Source organism: Montipora foliosa, chromosome 12, assembly GCF_036669935.1.
Source record: "Montipora foliosa isolate CH-2021 chromosome 12, ASM3666993v2, whole genome shotgun sequence".
NCBI lineage: Eukaryota > Metazoa > Cnidaria > Anthozoa > Scleractinia > Acroporidae > Montipora > Montipora foliosa.
The window spans coordinates 41,332,234-41,346,026 of record NC_090880.1 but is presented as its reverse complement, the minus strand read 5'-3'; the positions used below and the strand labels follow the sequence as shown (position 1 = coordinate 41,346,026).

General features: G+C 41.6%; 1 protein-coding gene across 2 annotated transcripts in view; it reads right to left on the bottom strand.

Annotated features, from left to right (window-relative positions):
• Positions 1 to 13,783, bottom strand: part of LOC137978602 (exonuclease 1-like) — a 19,067-nt gene extending 5,284 nt beyond the window's left edge. The window contains exons 1-10 of one of the 2 annotated variants that reach the window (XM_068825596.1): positions 13,657 to 13,783; positions 13,165 to 13,466; positions 11,837 to 11,956; positions 10,991 to 11,114; positions 9,764 to 9,901; positions 7,670 to 7,879; positions 6,097 to 6,278; positions 3,422 to 3,518; positions 2,764 to 3,188; positions 1 to 241 (exon numbers count right to left, since the gene is read on the bottom strand). The exon at positions 1 to 241 is cut by the window's left edge and continues 498 nt beyond it. In XM_068825596.1, the coding sequence (XP_068681697.1) occupies positions 1 to 241; positions 2,764 to 3,188; positions 3,422 to 3,518; positions 6,097 to 6,278; positions 7,670 to 7,879; positions 9,764 to 9,901; positions 10,991 to 11,114; positions 11,837 to 11,956; positions 13,165 to 13,328 (1,701 nt within the window). In that variant the 5' untranslated portion in view covers positions 13,329 to 13,466; positions 13,657 to 13,783. The remainder of the gene's footprint in view (positions 242 to 2,763; positions 3,189 to 3,421; positions 3,519 to 6,096; positions 6,279 to 7,669; positions 7,880 to 9,763; positions 9,902 to 10,990; positions 11,115 to 11,836; positions 11,957 to 13,164; positions 13,467 to 13,656) is intronic. The other variant, XM_068825597.1, reaches the window with a different exon arrangement.
• Between the last annotated feature and the right edge of the window lie 10 nt (positions 13,784 to 13,793).

The window sequence follows — 13,793 nt, the reverse complement described above, 5'->3', positions numbered from 1 at the left end:
GTCTTGAAGATCACTCTTTTGACAATCAACATGATTCCCAAATTCGCTCACATACAAATCTCCCTCTGTTGTTTCCTTTAACACAGTGAGAACAGCACCGGGTTCACTTGTACTTGTCGCGTCTGTATCGTCATTATCCGGCTCGGCATCCAAGCCACCAAGCTCATCCTCCTGCAACGTCTCTTTGCTTTCACCTGGAGGAGATTTCGGCGATTCTGGGTTTCCATTTAGATTAAAATACCTTTGAAAAAAAAAAACGTGGCTGTTTATCATTCCAGTACAATAGCCAAGAGAAATATCACAAGGGTTAAAACATGTTCGTTCGTTAGCTATCCCGCTTTCGGTATGCAGGACACTATCTTCCCTTGTCGACCCCCATTTTGAATGGTGGTCAATTAAAGAAAAAAGGAATCTTTTCCATTGTCTTACGCTGATATGACGAGGTGATTAGAGTTAAAACAGGACGTTCCACAAGGCATAAGCCCTTGGAGTCAGTTGCTTTGGGTGTCAGAGGAAATTCAAGTAAATAGTGTCCAATCCTGAAAGTTACGGTTCCCATTGCAACCAGATTGACAATCTGACATAGTTTGATTCTACTCTGGTCCGGTTAGGAGAAATTTGAATGTAGCTTAAAAAGTTACATTTCAAAGACTCTACGGTCATCTCTCTGCGCTTGCGTATGTCAATTATTTATGCTTGGAAAGGAAGTTACAGTTCACACGGCGAGCAGATGTACAATCAGTCATAGTTTGTACCTACTCCGGTTTGGAATTGAAAGTAAGTTAACAAAGTTACAATTCAGAGACCTAACGTTTCGACACTTAGCAAATATCTTCATCAGGGGTGAAGAAAAACCGTTGGAAGAGTGCTTTCATAGAGATGCTAATTGGCGGCCTTTGGCACTAATGAGATGTAAGTATGTGTCAGGCAAAAGTCAGCCTTCATGACGGTTCAATAGAATGTGAGCGGAATTAATGTGCCATTCCTCCAACAAAGACGCTGATGGTACCACCTGTTGGTAGTCACTGTGATAATTTTAGAATTATCCCAACCTATCATAAGGTTGGTCAAGCAGGGTTGTTCGGACAAAGCAAAATTTTCATTTTTGCAAAGAAAAATCGCTTTCTGGTGCTCCTTTAAACGTGTACGAAACTGGCGTTTGGTTTGTCCGATATATACTCGTTCACAGTCATTGCAAGGGTTACAATAAACAAAGTCGGTTTATTGCTCACATTTTACGAGATCCTTTGATTTTGAGAAGATATGAGCCAACGTCCGAAAAGGCTTTTGAGCAACTTTGACGTTGTGGCTACACAAAATACGTTTAATGGCCTCTTTAACCCCTCGGACGTACAGGATAACCGCGAAACCCGAATATTTTTCCGTGTGCGCCGATTGAGCGTTACAAAAGCTGGTAACAGTTTTTAAGCAGTTATGGAGGAAGGACTTTGGATAGCCATTTGCCTTCAGAACGTTGAGCTCGTATTCTCGCGTTTTAACCTTAGAATCACTTGAGGATGGAAGGCAGGAGGCACTCGTGAACAAGGTTGTGGTCGCAGATCGCGTGGTGTGAGTGAAAAGCGAGATATTTGTCCGTGTGCGTTGGTTCACCATCCGATCTGCCATAAAAAATCCGTGCCCACAACCTTGCTCACGGGGTGGAATGCCTTCCATCCTCAAGTGGTTCTAAGGTTAAAGAGCGAGAATACGAGCTCAATGTTCTGAAGGCAAATGGCTATCCAAAGTCCTTCCTCCATAACTGCTTAAAAACTGTTACCAGCTTTTGTAACGCTTCGGCGCACACGGAAAAATATTCGGGTTTCGCGGTTATTCTGTACGTCCGAGGGGTTAAAGAGCCCATTAAACGTATTTTGACGACGTCAAAGCTGCTCAAAAGCCTTTTCGGACGTTGGCTCTTATCTTCTCAAAACCAAAGGATCGCGTAAAATGTGAGCAATAAACCGACTCTGTTCATTGTAACCCTTGCAATGACAGTGAAAGAGTATATATCGGACAAACCAAACGCCAGTTTGGTACACATTTAAAGGAGCACCAGAAATCGAATTTTCTTTGCAAAAACGAAAACTTTGCTTTGTCCGAACATCCCTGCTTGACCAACCTTATCATAGGTTGGGATAATTCTAAAATTATCACTACCAACAGGTGGTTCAGACCATCAGCATCTTTGTTTGGAGGCATGGAACATTCATTCACCTCATGCTTCTTTGAACCGTGATGATGGGCGGCCTTTTTGCCTGACACATACCTACATTTCATTGGTGTCAAAGATCGCAACTGATTATCGTCTCTACAAAAGGACTCTTCTAACGGTGTTTCTTCACCCGGCCCTGATGAAGACACTTGCGAAGTGTCGAAACGTCAGGTCTCTGAACTGTAACTTTGCTAAGTTACTTTCAATATTCCAAATCGGAGTACTAGCTACTAACTATGACTATTTATGCTTGCGTTACAAGTGTGAACATCGATCTGCTCATAGTTATGTTGTTTCTTACGTCACCCTATAAACCAAAATTTAACAAAACCTTCTGCGAGTTGAGATCAAGCCTTACCTTGATCACTGTCGCCTCGTCTTTCAAAGACGAGTTTGGTTTTCTCTCAAAACTGTTAAGACTGATACCACAGAATGCTTTCTTCCCAAAAAACCCTGCCTAGCTGCCACGTGTTCCCGCGGGTAAGCCAGCGCGTCCCGGATTTCCGCCCCACAATTCTTTGATCTCATGGCTATCCGTGACATTCACCTACCTACTTATCTCTCCCTTCTCGTTTTGGTCGCCGCCTTGATCGCCCACTTTGAAAGGATTTCTGAATTTTGACCTCTTGGTCAGTCCACGCCCCACGAACGTGCTCGATGCTTTGCGTTGATGATTCTCAGTCAAACTACAAGAGAAACCCTTCGGCCTTGTTTTAACAGCTGTGTACATGTCAAAAAGCGATTCATCATCAAGATTGTCTTCTTCAACTTTTCTTTTCTTTCCTGGTGGCGCGAAAGGCTTCTTAGTGTTAGCGGATGGCTGTGAATTTAACATCAGCCCAGAGAGACTTTTCTGCACGTCGTAACCAGTCTTCCCTTTCTTGCTTATGACGGAGTGACCAAAAGAAGAGGCGGGAGTTGGGGTGAGGGAATCGGAGCTGTCAATGGGTTTATCGCTGGATGCCAGATCCACGATCTAGAAGAGACAAAAAAAATGAGATTTGATAAGGCACATCACAATCTCCCCTTGAAAACAGCCCCACCCCATGCACAAAATGCTGCGTCTTGGTCAATATTGGAACGAACGCTTGAAGTTTAGGATAGTTATTGAAAGTGTATCGGAAAATGATCGGATACCGACTTTTCGGACAAAAAAAGTCTTCGGAATTTTGCAGAAACGAGCCCCAGGTCCCTACAAAGTCTGATTACCTTGGTCTTACGAGGGCTGAATTCCGCCAACGCCTCACCGGTGATCGGATTGATGTTTCCAAGTGCTATACCAAGGGCTTTCTCCCTGGACATTTTTCTTCCATTCGGTTAAGGATTCAAAAGTTACTTAAAGTGCACATTGCAAACCGGGCCCCAGTTGCTTACTGAAAGGCTGGATAACTTTATCTTTTGCAGAAGTCACTACTGTATGCTACAGTTTCAATCTGCGCAAAGATATCAGTATTTAATTACGACAAAACCGTGAATATGCATACTCTAGGCACAGGCGTCTATGAAACTCTTGCCCATCGCCGGTTTAACGAGGACTCTATTTTATACTCTGGATAGTGGTGTATCTACTGAATAAAGTTGTCTAGTTGTAGCCTTTAAACAAAAAATGTATTTTTGCTGATGACGACTCGGGCAATCTCAGAGTAGCCCGCATGACAGGAGCTTTATGAGCCAAGCGGGGCGAACGCGATATTTCGCGCGGAGCGCGACACGAGCGCGGAGCGTGAGACGAGGGGGAAAGAAAAATAAAGCTTTATTTTTCTCTCCCCCTCGTCTCGCGCTTCGCGCTCGTGTCGCGCTCCGCGCGAAATATCGCGTTCGCCCCGCTTGGCTCATAAAGGGCCTGTCATGCAGGCTAATCTCAGTCAGAGCCACCCCTGAGCTAAAGCAAACTCGTAAAGAAAAGATGCAGAAATACATTCTTTTCCTGTAAGCCGCGGAATCGAGCAAGGACATGTACTTGAAAGAGGAAAAAAAGCAGGAATTCGTGGATCTTTTACCATGGGCAGATTGCTGTTTGCCGCAAAAGCGAAGCCTAAGGTCTTTGATACAAGTTCACCATTACCGCGCACTCGCGGCTCAGTTGGTTGAGTATCGGGCTGTCACGCAGGAGGACGCGGGTTCGAACCCCGGCAGGATCAAACACTCAGGGTCTAAAATAACTGGGAAATTGGTGCCTTTGCCATCTGCAAATGGTTTAGCCTGGTTTTCACTAGCGAAGCAAGCACAAGGGAAAGAATAAGACCGCGTTCACACTAGGCCGAATCATGTTTAAATTGATCACGTTTGAAACACGTTTGACTAAAACAAGCGTTCCTACCTGATGACTGAACCCACGAAACTAGATCGCTTTATGAGCCAAGGTAGTTTCGATCGTAGTTTTTGTAAACAACTTCAAGATGGCGGCCAGTGGCGTTTCTTTGGTCGCTGGGAAAACACAAAACTGGGGCTTCGCTGAGACGAAAACACTCATCGGTCTTTGGCAAACGAAAAGCAGCTCTTCGGTTACGAAGAACTTTTTCCAGAGCAGCGATCCACAACGTAAACAAAATTCCGACCAACAATTCCGCCATCTTTAATTTATTATTACCTTTACATGGGGTACCTACCTATTTATTCAGGTTGATACTGCATACCAAGTGAATTGCCGGCTCAAATATTGACAAGACTTCCAGTGGGAACAATTTTTTTGAGAACAAGTTTGGGGAAAACTTGTTTCTTCTAAAGCTGTTCAAATTGAACTTAATTGCCTCAAGTGTGAACGCAATCTAAGATCGCTTATTTCACCGTGAAAACGGAGTGTTTCTGCTTGTGCTTGCGTTCGCTTGCGTCGTGTCAAAACGAAACGCAGCATAAGCACGAGGAAATTTGCTGCATCGGGCCAATTTAATCACTAGTTCCAGATTGCACGCGTCTGAACATTTGAAGAAAATGGCGGATGCCGTGGTTGACTTTGACGCCCATGTCGACGTTCGTTTTCACTAAAATGAGCTTGCACTTGCTTGTGCTTGCGTCGCTAGTGAAAACCAGGCTTTAGACTTTCAAGTCTTCTCGGATAAGGACTTTCTGGATGTTGTGCGATTTCAGGGTATAGGCGCCCTTAGCAGGACTATTCGCCTAGATTGTGAGGGTCTCAAGCCCAAGTGAAAGTCAACTATACAACTACAACTGCCCACCATTTGCAAGCTCAAAATTGTTGAAAAAAATAATGCCGGCTCAGAACATCTGAACACGTGGTCGATGTGGTCGATTTGCTCGCCAGCTCGGACTCAAGTTTTCCATTCGCTGCCTGAAATCACCCTTTAAGTCCACTTTTCCTGAATATCTCTGGACAATCAGTGCAACAAAAAAATTGTATTTTACTAGAGATGGAAAGCACTTAACTGATCCATAATTCTTACTAGGAACCGGCCAAAACAAGCACTATAACCATTTAAAGGGGCTAGGTCACGCTATTTTAGGTAATTTTGTTTAATTTTGTTAATTATGAGCTCTAAACGTCAAATTGGCAGAGCAAGAGTCTTTCATTTGCAAAATCACGGCCACATAACAACTGAGAATGATTTTCCAGCTGCGTAAATGACATTTTGATATAAACTGATATAAATTTGAAAAAAGGTGCGCCGACGTTTTTCAAATTTACCCAAATTCAATCCATTTCAATCCTCTCCAGTTTTGTCTATCCATGTCCCTTCTTGGCTTCCCTGTGTTTTGTTAGAGTTCTTCTATAGTTTTGAACAGTTATTTTGATATTTTAGTTAATTCTATGACCATTCGATCAGTGCTGAAATTGCCTAAATTTGCGTGACCTAGCCCCTTTAAAGTGAGGACAAATTGAAATAATTTCTATCAATAAAATGACAATGACAGTTGCAAAAGGATACGGTCCGGCAAACTCGAGGTCACCCACTTGCATGCCATCTGGCAACTCATTTAAAGGTACCAGGTTCCTTGATACTGGATCAAACACCAGTTGGTACAAATATGTTTCATCTGCCTGCTTGAAGTTCTTCTCGTAATCAGCTGGAACATGCATCTTGGCATCAAGTCTCAGTGACTTTATCACCTGGGAATAAAACAAATCAACTAACTGTTGGTTGAAGTTCAACTAACTGGAGGAGAAGTGCTGTTATCATGTACATCTACGTGTTCCAACACTCCTTGATGTTTCTGCTAAGATGGCTTCATACACCGTAGGCCTTTTTGAGACTGCCAAGCCCGTCACAATCCGGAGGAATTAATGTTTGCAATGAAACGTTCTTGAAAATTTAAAACTGTCGTTAATCTACTGTAAAGTGTGTTGGGGACATGTTCCCTGTGTGGATGTCTATCCTTAGCGGATCCTCAGAAGTAATGAACACTTAATTTAAGTCTCGAGCTTATCAAGAACTCTAGTAATCCAATTCTGTGAAATTCGAACAGATCGAATCAAATCTGAGGGGAAAAAAGTACTCTTCTTTTACAGTCAAGTCTAAACAAAAGGTTTCTTCAGCTTTGCTGGATAATATCAAGCTAAATAGGTGCAACGGAATAAAACAAAAATACAACAAACAAAATGACTGGTCAATAGGTATGCAAAACACGACGACGAGTACTCCATTTTTTGGTGGCAGCGTGAGTAATGTGAGTGGCCCCCAGACAAGACACACGAGTGGCGAATCTTCTCGCGGGATTGCCACTCGAAAAAATGACTCACGCGAAAAACTGGAAGTTAGTTTCGCACGCAGCAACGTTCTTTGTGTCGTCACGCGGAGAGCATTGCGTGACGACATAAAGATCGGCTGCAGTGGAAAAGTGTCCCCAACCTCAATTTTTTTATTGAGCAAAAGTCAAATTTTAGCAATATGAAACATGCATTTTACGTGATCTGCTTGCGATTACGCTTTGATTTTGCATGAATTGACGTTGACGTAAAGTGGGTACACTTTCATCTACGAGACTAAAATGGCGGAAGATAAAAGAACCATTGTTATTCCAATTAGGCTTTGCTAATTAGGTATTGTTATGTTCGCTTCGTTCTTTTGGTTTAGGGACATTAATTATTTCGGATCCGGTTTATGAAAGACCAGTGGAATGGTTTGCCCCGCGGCCGAGCTGACGAGGGGCATCATCGAATGACTAGGCACATGCCTCACTCTAGCTTGGCCGTAGGACAGACGACTTCTAGTTTTGTTAAATTTTGTTAAATTCTACTGCGCACTAACTGAGAAATATAGAATTGAAAACGGCATTTTCTTTTTTTTTTGCAATGGGTGAATAGATTTATCTTAGCTAAAACAAATATCTCTGGTCAGGGGTACTTAAACACCATTTAGTTGCGCGCAAAGGAAATGGCCGTATCTTGAAGGAGACTAAATGTACAAGACGTATCACTGTGAGAGTCAGAGTCTAACAGAATAGCATGAGTGGGGCGCATAAAACTTTTAACAATTTCTAAGTTGGAAAATTGTGCCATACCTTATCAATGGTAGATGACTTTCGCAGTAGTTTGATGGCCTTGTGAAGACCGATGCCTTTGATGGAGGGCAGATAGTCACAGCCCGACAAAATGCACATGTGTCGGAATTTCTCTTGAGTGAACTCATGAAGCTTCAGGTCGGTAAGCTTGGACAAATCAGCCAAATCAACCGCCACTCCATGCCCACAGGCATCCATCTTGAAAATTACCTACCCCAAAAAATATTTATTCACGGTTGTGACCAGAACGGATACTCCAGTATACGGTGAGCATTAGTTTTTGGCGAGGGAAGATCCAGCTGTTTGTCCTCATTATGAGGCAAGCAATTTTCAGGCAAAATGGAGAACTCTAAATGGCTGGTTTTCGATCGGAATTTTACAGTACGGACCGTTACCATGGAAACGGTCCGTTTCCGTATTTTTTCTCTCTCCCGGGAAATTCAAGTCGAGCAAAACACAAAAAGTTTTTTAAAAAACGGAATTTTTTTTTTAAATCACAACAGTACAATTATAGCAAAAGCGGGATTTAGTTTTACATGTAAAAGGTTACTGTTCAAAGACGAAGGTGACGAGTATTCACCAAGAGGAAGGTGTCCATTCGCTCAAAGAAACGATGCCATATAATAAACTACTTACTAACCTCACTTGCTCGGGACCGTACTGGGAAATATTGGCTCTGGATCGCTTTCGTACAGACCTCGCTGAGCTCGGTCCATATTGCCACGACCTCGGGCCAATATCCCCCGCCCTCGCGCAGCACCACACAGCTGAGGAGTAATTTAATGATGAAATGATATATGAAATGGATCATATATGAACTGCGGATATGAAATCAAGTGAAGCTATGATCCTCGCAGTTATGGACGCAATTTTTGCAATTGTGTCGAGAAGCCTGAAAATTTCAGGACTTCAACGGGGTTTGAACCCGTGATCTCGCGATACCGGTGCGACGCTCTAAAACAACTGAGCTATGAAGCCACTGACGCTATGAAGCCACCGTAGTTCGTGAGTTTTGGGTGAAATTTGGGATGAGCGGGCCATCAGTATAGCTTTTCCTCCTGGGATTGATTCTTTTTATTTGTTTGGATAGGTTTGAAGTGACTTTTGTTGAGGTGAAGGAATTTTCGTGCACAGTGACAATGATTTCTTCAGTGGCTTTTCCTTCCTCTGGGATACAATGATAACACTCTTTTAAATAGCCCATTTTCCAGTTGCTGCATTCCTCAGTTTCAAAGCGAGTCCTGGTGCACAACCATTCAAATGGAAATGAGTTGCGTATTCTTATGCAAATCAAACTCATTTCCCTTACAGTAGTTGAGCACCAAGACTCACTTCGAAACCGAGACACACAGCAATTCGGAAATGGCCCATTAACGTCACAATTTAGTGCACAAAGCATTATGGGATTACTATGCGGAGAAAAACAAAGACATTTTTGCGATGTTTGTCCGCATTTCAATCCCATATTGCTTTGTAATAAGGCGTTACGATCTATTTTTATCACTTGTGGAAAACGCTATTGGTTCGCAGTCAAAATCAAGTGCGGGACCTGATCGGTTTTGGACAATGTACCGGCGTTTCATAAAACTTTTTTGAGATTTGGAACAGCTAGATTATAAGTGGCGACAAAGGGAAGAATTTCATTGCTTTGTTTAAGTTAGTTTGCAGCAAAACCTCCAAAACTATCACAATCTACTTCTATAGAGAAACGCAAATGTAAAAGCTGAAGACGAGGGGACTATTTAAAAACAGATGTAGCTTTAGGTCTTTTATCCAAAGAGAAGGCAAATTTTTGTTTGAGAGAGATGGTATCAAGGCCCTTAAGGAGAGGACATCACCCTAACCCTAATCCTTATCTTGACTAGCAGAGAGTATACTTTGCAAAGCGGCTCTTTTGCTCTTTTGTCTTTTTTCTTACTGGTGTGTGATTAAGAATAATAGGCTTGGTGACTAGCTTTGAAAGGCTAGTTACCAAGCCCCTCATTTTTGACAATTGGTTACCAAGCCCATCATTTGTGATCGCACACCAGTCCCAAAAGATTGAAGGAAGAGCATGTTTGCGGGTCGGGCTACAGACAGTAAGTTGGGGACTACCTTCTGACATCCGTACACAAGTAAATCCGAGTCTTCAGAAATGATTGCTTGAGCTAACCCCGCTTTCATCAGGTATGCTAGCTGGGCATCAGCCTCATAAGGTGCTACAATGCAGTCCACGCCTTTCTTCCTACATGCCTAAAAAATGTCACAGCAATAAATAGACTATTTTACAGTTCTGTGTTCAGTTACCAGGCCTTTGAATAAAAGCAAGGCTGGAGTTGACCTTGCTTTCATACAAACCTCACTGCTTTTCTTATGTAAATAGCAACATGTTCGCATTACGACAACATGATTTACATAAGAAAAGCAGTGAGGTTTGTAACAAAGCAAGGTCAGCTCCAGCCTTGCTTTGATTCAAAGGCCTGGGCCCACTTCTCGAAAGTCCCGAAACTTTACAGGCCATTTTTGGGTGTCACAATTCCGTTTGTAACTCAAGAACGGAAAGGATTTAAGTCGTCAAACTTCACAGTCATTTTTCTTTTTTGTCACCTTGAAAACATGTTAAAAGATCGGCTTTCAAAAACAAGCAGTTTGCAGTTTCGCAAATGGCTATTCGGACCTGAAAAGTTTTCGGGACCTACGAGAAACGGGCCCCTGGTAACTGAGCACAGAACTGTAAAATAGTCCATTATACATTATTTACCCTCTACTTGTTTCTCAACTTGCCACTCCACAAGACTTTTGTTCAAAATATTGTATTTCCCCACCAATTTTTTTTTAGTTTTTCACACAAAGCCAAATGCTGAAAAATCCCCATTGCAACCCTGAAGCGTTGGTTTTCGAGAAGAGGGAAAAACAAAAAGATAGCCAATGAACTCAGCCTACGTAAATGATACCAAATCCAGGAATAAAACCTGGGACACTTATTTGCAGGATTGAAAGAAACGAAAAACATGCTAAGTTTTGATCAATGTCACTAAGTTTCCCCTTGGTCTAAAGTGCAATGTCATGTTTCCAACAATGTACAATAGGTTGAACAGAATTTTTGTTGTTTTTAGTGCGAGTGTCTGCTCTGTTTACATTTTCGTGAGGAGTAAAGTGAGGGAGACTCTTTGTGACAATCCAGGACATAGCTGACGAAGGACGCATACCTGTAAATCATAATGGCCATTACATGTCCATGTAGTGTCACCACTGCTTCCTAAAAGTTTCTTCCAGAAACCACATGTTTTTCATTCAATTCAAAATAAATGCACGAAAAAAATAATGAAAAAAAAAACAAACCTTAATAACATCAAGAGCCATATCTGGGGTAATATCAACACACTTCTGAAAACACTCCACAGCCTGCTGCCTGTTTCCAGCCCGCAGAAAAGCCAAGCCTTTGGCCTTGTTTTCTTGTCTTGTCCTACAATGGCAAGATCATTATTTCACTTGAATTTGACGACTACTTGGATTGAGAGATTACCGCTACTCCAAATGCTACAAATGACTTAGAAACACGTGCCGCAAAACACAAATTTGGGATCGGCCAAGTTTTGCTCATTAAAAAGCGAAAGAATCTGCATAGTATTAGTAGAAATGCATAGTAAGAGGTCTAAATTTAACACATTTCCACTTGAGCTTGACTCAAGAAGCATGAAGCATTTGGTGTTTGTAGCCCTTAGCTACTACACTTACTCCTTGAATTTTGAATTCTGCCACCTTGCATTCTTATAAAAAAACCTCACTGCAATTCAATTTTAAAGTCAAATTGCCTCAACTGAAACACAGTCAAAGATGTGAACCACTTGACTGAAGCCAGAGTTTGGACCTACATGTACAAAGTAGGAAGCAGACAATCGTGATCACTACCCCAGCTGTATGTAGACTCCCCTGATTCATAAATATTTGTCACTTTCTCCATTTTGCTCATGCTTTGTTCACAGGGGAGTTTCTGTGATCACATGAAAATCAGTAGTGTTCCAGTCCTGTGCTAATCATCACATATAAATATCTTCTTTATTGGAAACAATTCCCTTATGCAAAAATGTTGTGTGACATGTTAAAAGTCCATACCCCAACACACATGTAGGCTTTAACACTCCAAACACATTTTCAAGAGAAATGTTCAAATTAAATTACACATACTTTCTTCGTCGTTCCTCTTGCCCAGCTTTGGAAGGCAAATGAGATCCATCAAAAACCAAAATGGGCTTTACATTGAAATGCAGCAACATGTTGACACGTTTTAAGACATAATTGACATATCTGTTAGAAAAGAAAGTCAGCAAAAAAAAAGTCACTAGCTTATTCAGGTACAGTACATGTACTTTTTAAAGGAGATCTGATGTTGATTCCATCCCTATGGTACCCAACAACAGACCAAAGAAACCTATATTCCTTCACACATTCAAGAATTAACACTATTTGTCTGCTTTGGTGTTAACAAGTCAAATTGTTATATAGCTGAATTTTTCCCCCAACAGCGTGCACTCTCATTGGTTACTTCGAGGTCACATGACATCTAACAATAAAACTGTTTCCCGCCAAAAGTATCTGAGCGGGCAACAGTGCAAAATCTATGACGTCAGAGGGTAACAGTGCACTGTTACCCGCGAATGTTGACCGACGACCACCGTTGTTGTTGCCATTGCACATTTTTCTTTTTGTGCTATATAACAATTGAAAATTATCACTCAATGACTGGTCCCTCGGCAAACTGTTCATTTTGTTTCCCTCGAATTTCAATGTTTCCCTCGGCTGCACCTTGGGGAAACATTGAGATTCTCTGGAAACAAAATGAACTGTTTCTAGACCAGTCATCAAGTGTTTATTATTTGCTAAATCACTGATTACTAGCCAAATTTACACACATTTCAGTCAAACTGGGTAACATTCTTCCTGGAACAAGCCCCTAGGCATTTGAATACCTGTTTTTGGTTGTTCAAACTTCCCTCCCCCAGAGCCAAAAATAACATAAATAAAATAAGAATTTTTTTTTTTTTAATTATATGTAGAAACAAAATAGGGTTTCCTGGAACATCAAAAGAATCTGAAAGAGAAGCTTCCAAGGTGCACTTTGCTAAAGACATAGCATGAAACACCAACTCTTGGTGTATAAATATTTTGTGTAAAGATGTTGGCCAATTATATGAACTGGGTGAAAACAGGCACATCTCACACTCGTGAGTACATAGGCATCAAAATTGTTTTTCTACCATTAAATACTACCTTTTTCACCAACCATAGCCAAAAAATTGGAAAATAGAGTATTCATTGAAAAATTATATGAAATACTTGGAATAACAGAAAAAAGAAAATTGGCATGGCACTCTAAATAAAATACATGGAAACAAGAGCCTTATGATTCTCCTAAAACCAAATCAGCAAACAGGTTTGAATGTTTCCCGGCTTTTCCCCCTCATACTATCAGAGATAAATAATTAAAGAATATCAAAATCCACAATATTACGCACACAGAGCTCTTCTTTCCTTCAACAAGGTCCATGGCACATCCATATGCTCCCTTGTGCAGCCAGCAATAGGCATCCACGCCGATCACCTGGCCAGCAAAATCTTCAGCGATCGAAACAGGCCTTTGAATTCGCTTTAGTAACGGAAGAAGGCCTTGAATGCCCATTTCACGATTCAAATTAAAACTAGTCTTTACGGCAGCCCGTGGCCCGGTTCATTTGTGTCAGTCAACAACAATGCAACGCCATCAAATACTCAGGGCGGATACAAGCACAAAAGCAAGCTCTTGCAAGTCTACATCCTCCTGAAAGAGACAAGAGACGAAACTCAAAGAGCAGAACCGATACCTGACTTACGATCATCCGTGTGAGAAACCACAAAATTAAAACAAAACACAACAGGACGGTAAACCGGACGGTCGACATCTTGCCAAATATACCACCAAATTTATCGCAAATCAACGCCTTAAAAGCATAAAAAGTTTTCCTTCTTACCTTAAAAACAATTTGCATTCAAGTTCTTGATCATTCTCCTTTCTTAAAATCCTACAAAGCGACCACAAAACGGAAAACATTTATCGCAGAGTTAAATTAGAATTTGGCGCCATTACTCGTCCCAGATTCCTCCCAGT